Source organism: Paramisgurnus dabryanus, chromosome 7, assembly GCF_030506205.2.
Source record: "Paramisgurnus dabryanus chromosome 7, PD_genome_1.1, whole genome shotgun sequence".
NCBI classification, from domain to species: Eukaryota; Metazoa; Chordata; class Actinopteri; order Cypriniformes; family Cobitidae; genus Paramisgurnus; species Paramisgurnus dabryanus.
The window spans coordinates 187571-195922 of record NC_133343.1 but is presented as its reverse complement, the minus strand read 5'-3'; the positions used below and the strand labels follow the sequence as shown (position 1 = coordinate 195922).

The 8352-nt window shown below is 41.5% G+C and overlaps 1 protein-coding gene across 1 annotated transcript; it reads left to right on the top strand.

The window, feature by feature from the left end:
- The first annotated feature begins 4217 nt into the window (after positions 1-4217).
- Positions 4218-7244, top strand: s1pr5b (sphingosine-1-phosphate receptor 5b). The gene is made up of 2 exons (XM_065293959.2): positions 4218-4350; positions 5198-7244. The coding sequence occupies exon 2, from the start codon at positions 5430-5432 to the stop codon at positions 6555-6557; it is 1128 nt and encodes a 375-aa protein (XP_065150031.1). The 5' UTR covers positions 4218-4350; positions 5198-5429; the 3' UTR covers positions 6558-7244.
- Positions 7245-8352: the final 1108 nt, after the last annotated feature.

Below are 8352 nucleotides of genomic sequence, written 5' to 3'. Positions count from 1 at the left end.
TTTTTACTGTTAGATACTCCCATAAATGTGTTAATCATAACTATTTAGCATTTAGTCAATATTTACATACCACAAGAGTTTAGGTTTAGGCTTAGCTTATTTGTTCTATTACATTTATACTTATACAGTAAAAGGAGGACTTAGAGGAGTAATGTTTTTGAAAACAGAAACAGACAAACACTGTAATGTCTGGACGAGGAAGCGTAAAAGCAAGGGGCACATTGAGAAGAGCAGGCCCAGTGAGAGGAGCAGTGAGAGGAGCAGTGAGAGGAGCAGGAGCAGTGAGAGGCCCAGTGAGAGGAGCAGTGAGAGGTGTAGGAGCAGTAAAAGATGCAGTGAGAGATGCAGGAGCAGTGAGAGGAGCAGTGAGAGGAGCAGTGAGAGGTGCAGGAGCAGTGAGAGGAGCAGTGAGAGGTGCAGGAGCAGTGAGAGGAGCAGTGAGAGGTGCAGGAGCAGTGAGAGGAGCAGTGAGAGGTGCAGGAGCAGTGAGAGGAGCAGTGAGAGGAGCAGTGAGAGGAGCAGTGAGAGGAGCAGTGAGAGGAGCAGTGAGAGGAGCAGTGAGAGGAGCAGTGAGAGGTGCAGGAGCAGTGAGAGGAGCAGTGAGAGGAGCAGTGAGAGGAGCAGTGAGAGATGCAGGAGCAGTGAGAGGAGCAGTGAGAGGAGCAGTGAGAGGAGCAGTGAGAGGTGCAGGAGCAGTGAGAGGAGCAGTGAGAGGAGCAGTGAGAGATGCAGGAGCAGTGAGAGGAGCAGTGAGCGGAGCAGTGAGAGGAGCAGTGAGAGGAGCAGTGAGAGATGCAGGAGCAGTGAGAGGAGCAGTGAGAGGAGCAGTGAGAGGAGCAGTGAGAGATGCAGGAGCAGTGAGAGGAGCAGGGCCAAGGAGAGGGCAATGTAGAGGTGTAAGAATGCGTGGTGGTGGCATTCCAAGGGCTGCAAGAACAGTAGTAAGTGATGAAATTCACTGATTTCAGTAAGAGAGGCTGGTGAAAGAGTGCAGCCCAATTTTAGGAGGTTGCCTCCATTATACGCATCTTTCAATAAACTAACAGGTAAGTATTGCATTTTACATGGATTGTTTCTATTCTCACTTGACATGTCAATAAGGTCATACAGTAATCCATATGTAGAATTTTTTGTCCCTCTAAAAAATGCAACGTCTTCCACCCTCTGGGAGAAGAGGAAAGCTCCTCAAAAATGATCAAGATCAATACTGTAAAACTTTTTCTGTCCTATCATACCGTACCTCCTGTAGTCAACAGTAATGGGGAAAAACTGATTTGCTTTTAGTAGTAGTAGTAGAAGAACTTTATTGTCCCCGTGGGGCAATTGGGTTTGCGGCGCAGTCTCAAGGCACTACATGACAACATATAACAAAAAACAATACAATGCAATTACAAAACACTAAAATACATACATACAAATAAAATACCATCGGGTCTAACCCTGCCAGCTGGACACATAGCCTTAATGGCTTGTTGTATAAAAGAAAATTTTGATCTGTTCTTGGTCATAAGAGGTGGGCAGAAACGACGCCTAGATGGTAATAAATTAAAATGGGATGCTAATGGGTGTGTGTGATCGCATACAATGTTATTGGCTTTTTTCAACATTCTGTCCTTGTAAATGTGTTCAATGCTTGGTAATGTTATCCCAAGTAGCTTGCTAGCAGTAGTGACTTGCTAGCAGTTTTTCTAATTATGTTTTTCTGTGCTTGTGTCGCATTTCCGAACCAACAAATGATACAGCACGTTAAAACACTTTCAATAAAAGCAGTATAAAACATCTGAAGCATTTTGTTATTTACATTAAAAACAACCAATTTCTTTAGGAAATACATTCTTTGCTGTGTCTTAGTGTGCAAAAGATCAGTCCAAGAATCCCATTTAAGTTTGTTGTCCAGTACAATGCCAAGATATTTATAGTTTGTAAGAACCTGAATGATCTCCCCATTAATAAAAGTATCGATTGTTTGCGGTGACTTTCTAAAATCTATGGACATTTCTTTGGTCTTAGTGGTATTTAAAATTAAGTTTTAAAGTTATTAAGTTATTTATTACGTTTTTACTGGAATGCTTTTGAATGTGAACATTGCTGTACATGTGGACATACAGTTCCCAACCAAGAAATTAAGTTTAAAAAAGGTGGATTGCATGTTTTGCATGCAAATACTTGTAAAACTGAAACATAAAAGTCTATGCAGTTTTTGTAATGTCAACAATAGCCAGTATTTTGAAACCTGGTGTACTTTAATTGACTGCATGTACCTTGTTAAGTGAAAACTAGCATTCTTCTTTGACAGAAGAAAATTATCCATTTGGCCAATTGTGTTTTGTAGGTGTGAGTCTGTGTTAAGTGTTTAGAAAAAAGTATCTGGAGTATGGGTAAGTGCTTGTTAGCGATTGAAAAAACTGTAATAAATGTGAGTCACCTTTTTTAGTCATCTTGGTCTGCTTGTTTGGAGTGAACCAAGGTTCAGATGTCATCATATTCAAATGAAAGAGGTTAAACGTGAGACTTTTGACAGGACACAACTCATATCACATTTAAATGATGTAACAGATCACAGCAAAAAATAGCCATCATTTCATCGTCTATAGACACATTACAGTTTTTCTGAATTGCTAAAACACATTTTTGAAACCATCACTCATTTTCTCAAAACCTTAAACACAAATCCCAATTTTCAAACAAAATTCACAGAACCTCTGACGCTTCCAGCAAAATCAAACAATTCCTTCAAAACCATTTCACTTGTACTCAAAATCAAACTAAGCTTTCAAATCATACACACATAAGTCTATATTATAAAACTACAGAGCATCCATTAGACACTACCTTAAAACATGCAAAACACAACATCCAGGACATCTGCTTACAGAAAAATACACATTTATTGTACATAACAACACACTTGACAAATACAGTAAAAAATCTATATAACTGTAATCACAAGTTTAGTTCAGTGAATATATAGCGAATACTTCACTTTTACAGTTTTTCTCGATTGCTAAGACACATTTCTTGAATGCTGCTCTCCTTTTCCCTTAACTGTGAACACAAAACCCAATTTATTAAGCTACATTCACAAAACCTCAGACTTTTCTTGCAAAATCAAACTTTCATCTCAAAACAGTTCAATCTGTGCTAAAAAACTGAACTGTGTTGTCAAATCGTGCCCGAGTCAATCAAAATTTGTCAACACATTTTCATTGTGATGCACCCATGCTGCAAAATGGTGAGCACAGGTGACAAAAGTCAAACACAATTACAGCACAAGTGTCACCACTTGAACACAACAACTCAAACTTGATCACACTTGTGTCTAATGATGTGAGGGAACATATACAGTAAGACAGTTCAGAGAGCACTGGTTTGTGAGGCCCAACAATGAATAGAAATCTGTGTGGAAGAGTTTGTGTGAGAGGAGGTCGAGGTGGTCAGCGAAGACAAAAAACAGTAATATCTGATGAAACCATGTTCTGCACAAGATTTCTGGTTTTGTCTTTTTGTACAAGTGCTAAATGCAAAGCAACATGCATTTAGCCAACGGTGAACAATAAACATTTATTTCTCCAGCTTCATGTCCTGAGCATTGTGTTTTCTATTTTTCTAGTGTTTAGTGACTGTTCCGTAGTGTTTTTAATTTTAATTGACTCGGGGCACGATTTGACAACAAAGTTCAGTTTTGAACACAGATTGAACTGTTTTGAGGTGAAAGTTTGGTTTTGCAAGAAGAGTCTGAGGTTTTGTGAATGTAGCTTAAAAACTGGGTTTTGTGTTCACAGTTAAGAGAAAAGGAGAGCAGCATTCAAGAAATGTGTCTTAGCAATCGAGAAAAACTGTAAAAGTGTTAATGTGCAGGTGTGTGAACAGGAAGTTCAGTTATGATTCCCTGAGGCAGACGTGATGAGCAGGTCAAAGCTTCAGTCTGAATGAGATATAAACTCCTACACTTCATCTTCGTCTCACCGCCTGCTAAAAATACAACAGAAAATCTACGGGCAAATAGAGAGAGAGCGAGAAAGAGCGAGAGAGAAAGACAGATAGAGATAGAGAGAGCAAAAGAGAGAGAGAAAAAGAGAGCGAGCGAGAAAGAGAGAGAGCGAGCGAGCGAAAGAGACAGAGCGAAAGAGAGAGAGAAAAAGAGAGCAAGCAAGAAAGAGAGAGAGAGAGAGAGAGAGAGAGAGAGAGAGAGAGAGAGCAAGCAAGAAAGAGAGAGAGAGAGAGAGAGAGCAAGCAAGAAAGAGAGAGAGAGATTCTCTGTAAGTGATCTGTTTCCAGTAATATTGTTGTAGTTTGGAGTGTTGAGTCGTGTTTGACAGTAGATGCAGAATGTCAGTGAACACACAGACGGTATGAAACTTTAAATTCATGTTGATATGTTATGAATGAGATCTGTGATCTTACAGTGAGTGTTGAATCCAGCTTGTATGTAAATTTGTCAACTTTAAAAAGAAAATCAAATCATATTTAGATTTACTTTTGTATTTCCGTCTCACTATTTTGATCATTTGTTTTGATTCATTGTTCAAATCTAAATCAAAACCACATGAGGGTCGTTTCATTTCAAAACTTCAAGTAATGTTGTTTCAGCATTTTTCCTTCATGAGGACTCTTCAGGAGACAAAGCTGTAATGTAATATTAATGTAACTGTAAATGTAGCGTAATGCAGTTAAACATTTGTGGCCGGTTGCATAAACTTAACTTAGACTAGTCTTTTGTCATGAAATGTTTTCTTTAAGGCTGATCATAACTGGTTTAAGTAAGCTAGATAAAAATGTAGACTGGTCTAATTTAAATCCAAATAGCAGAACCAATAAGCCCTAACTAATTGCTAGTTGGTCAGACTCGTTCTTAAAACTTACTCGTTTATGTTTTTGCAACTCCCAAAGCTTGACATTTAAAAACACTGTAGATTATTAGCGATGATTTCTGCTGGAAATCGAAATAGTTTTATTTCTCTTAACACACTGAAGATGGTTGTGAAGTTATTTAAAGGACTTTTTGAATAAGTTTAAATACAACATCTCACTGTTTAGTCAAAGTAAAAGTTTGGACAAGCATGCAGTAGAAATGACTAACCACAGACCACAGGCATATAATCAGAAGATACTTGGTGTCGAAACATCAGAATGCTTTTTGTTTGTTTTCCACTCACGTCATTTATTAACTTGATTTTACGCTACTCTGTTTTTAAAGGTTTCTGGACTAAACTGATGAATCAATATGAAGGAGTTCCACTCAAACGGGTTAACCGGTGCCCATTGGCACAACGGACCGGTGCAAGCAACCACTCTAGTTCTCTAACTTTACATGTCCTACAACATCCAGCAGATATCTACGATCTCCCTCCTAAACGACGAGCCGGAGATAACGTCTCACGGGTAAGATTAACTGTTAGCAAAGAGAAGTCTTTCTCTCCTGGTGAAGCATGGAGGCCTCCGGCACGGCGGCATTCAACGTGTCTTTCAACGCGGTTCTCCAGTTACACTATAACTACACGGGCAAACTGGATCAGAACCGGTACTTATATGGACTCAAACCGGAAGACATATGCTTTCTCTTCGTCTGTCTCCTTATTGTCGTGGAGAACTGCATCGTTCTCATGGCCATCTGGAGGAACAAGAAGTTTCACATGCCCATGTACTATCTGTTGGGGAACCTGACGCTGTCGGACCTGCTGGCCGGATTCACCTACATGTTGAACATCGTGCTGTCGGGCCGCAACACGTTAACGCTGACGCCGCTGCTCTGGTTTCTGAGGGAAGGAGGCGCGTTCGTCACATTGACGGCGTCCGTCATCAGCCTGCTGGCCATCGCCATCGAGCGCTACGTCACCATGCTCAACATGAAGACTCACCAGCGCGCCAAGCGTAACCGCATGTTGGGTCTAATTGGGGCGAGCTGGGCGTTGTCGCTGTTGCTGGGCGTACTGCCGGTTATGGGCTGGAACTGTTTAAATCACCTGAGCTGGTGCTCGACCGTACTGCCGCTCTACGCCAAAAGCTACGTCTTCTTCTGCGTGTTTGTTTTCATGGCGGTTCTCTTAGCCATCATCGCCCTATACGGACGGATCTTTCTCTTCGTGAAGTCCAACACGCAAAATCCGGCCTGCAAACAGCGCAAAGGCTTCTCGCGCCGTTCGCAGAAGTACATGGTGTTGCTGAAGACGGTCACTATTGTGCTCGGTGTGTTCATTTTGTGCTGGCTGCCCCTGTTTGTGCTCTTCTTGTTGGACTTTATGTGTCCTGTAAGGGAGTGTCCTGTTCTCTTCAAGGCCGACTACTTCCTGGGTGTTGCCATGATGAATTCCCTCATAAACCCCATCATTTATACAATGACCAGCAGAGACATACGGAGAGCCATAGTGAAGCTGCTCTTCAAACCCTGCCTGATAACCAAAGATGGGCAGCTGAGGAAGATCGCCAAAGTCCTCCCGCAATGTAGCTTCACCAAGACGGACGTGAACCCTCGCGGGATGGAAACCACGGTTTCTTCGGGCAATTTCACCACCATCAGATCCGTCTACCCAAAGCTCAAGTTATCAGTCGTGTCTTGATCGTATGGTTTGATATTCAGACGCTGGCCAAACCAACAAATCATGACAAATCCAGTTGAAAAAGAAAAGCTCAAACCGCTGTGTTCACAAACTGTCAAGAAGCCTAAAGATGAAAGTCGATATCACATTGGTTTTTAACAATAATTGCACATCAGATCACCTAAACATCTGTGATATCAAGACTGGGCCTTTGTGACATTTGTTTAGTTTAAGATGGTCTTCTGTACATACTAATGTGCGTGTGTGTGTGTGTGTGTGGGGGGGGGGGTAAAAGCTGAGAAAATGAAAGATATTTAAAAGCCTGTTTGTCTCTGTGGTGCAAGTCAGGAAAAAATAATCAAACTCTTGTAAATGTCACACACAGACCACCAGCAACGATACACAAACACGCACACAACCTTTAAAGATCAACAGAATTTGTCACAATTACATTTCCAAATGTGCAGAAAGAAAATTCATCATCATACCGCATCAGTTTGAGATGTGGGTCACTGCTGTATTGTTTATGTCATGTGATGTTTGATGTGGAGTCTATGTGGGTCGTTTACTGTAACACAACATATTTAAAGTTATTTTTATATCTTCTGCTGTTTTCAATGAGAAACATTTTTAAAATTCCATATTAAATTATGTTCTTTGCTTTTGTATATTAAATATTTTTTGAAAAACAGCAATAAAGTGTAGCATCTTCACAAACACAACGTTAGTTTCTAATAGTCATGTCAATGGAATTGTCTGTGTACCACAAAAACCACACACAACGTGCAGAGGAGGAGGGGGCAATAAGAAAAACTAACAGAAGCAATGAGAAATTCCCCAAAATCGACTGACTCTGTGTGTGTGTGTGTGTGTGTGTGTGTGTTGGGGGGGGTCTCTATGTGTGTGTGGGGGGGGATGTCTCTATGTGTGTGTGTGAGTGTGTGTGCGTGTGTGTGTGTGTGGGGGGGGGTGTCTCTATGTGTGTGTGTGTGTGTGGGGGGGGTCTCTATGTGTGTGCATGTGGGGGGGGTGTCTCTATGTGTGTGTGTGTGTGTGTGTGTGTGTGTGTGTGTGTGTGTGTGTGTGTGTGTGTGTGTGTGTGTGTGTGTGTGTGTGTGTGTGTGTGTGTGTGTGTGTGTGTGTGTGTGTTGGGGGGGTCTCTATGTGTGTGCCGTGTGCGTGTGTGCGCGGGGTGTCTCTATGTGTGTGCGTGTGTGTGGGGTGTCTCTATGCGGGTGCGTGTGTGGGGGGTGTCTCTATGTGTGTGTGTGGGGGGGGTGTCTCTATGTGTGTGCGTGTGTGGGGGGTGTCTCTATGTGTGTGCGTGTGTGTCTGTGTGTCTGTCTCTCTCTGTGCGTGTGTGTCTGTGTCTGTGTGTCTCTGTGTGAGTCTCTGTGGGTATGTGTGTGTGTGTGTGTGTGTGTCTCTGTGTTTCTCTCTGAGCTTATAACTTTTACAAAATGATATTTTTTGAAAATCTAAAAGAGCTGAAAGTTTTCTATGAGGGTTAAGTTTAGGGGAAATAATACGCGGTCTGTAGTGTGAGTGTGGTTGTACAGTGCTTGTGTGTGTGTTGTATGAACGAGCAGATAATATCTCTTCATCTGCCACTTCTCTAAATATCATCGATCACATCAGTGGTACAGACATTAATTTCTCAGGCTGACATTAAGCTGAAGTCACTGTATGACATGAATTGATCAGAACTCATTTGTTGTGTTGATTTTGTCTCTTACTGTATATAAAGCTTCATCATTATACAGAGATTTTCATATTTGCATGTATAAGTGGTCCAGTGTGTTGTTCATTGTGTCTG

Bases quoted from the DNA above. Each gene is read 5' to 3' on its own strand.
- s1pr5b (XM_065293959.2), top strand. From the start codon at position 5,430: ATGGAGGCCTCCGGCACGGCGGCATTCAACGTGTCTTTCAACGCGGTT.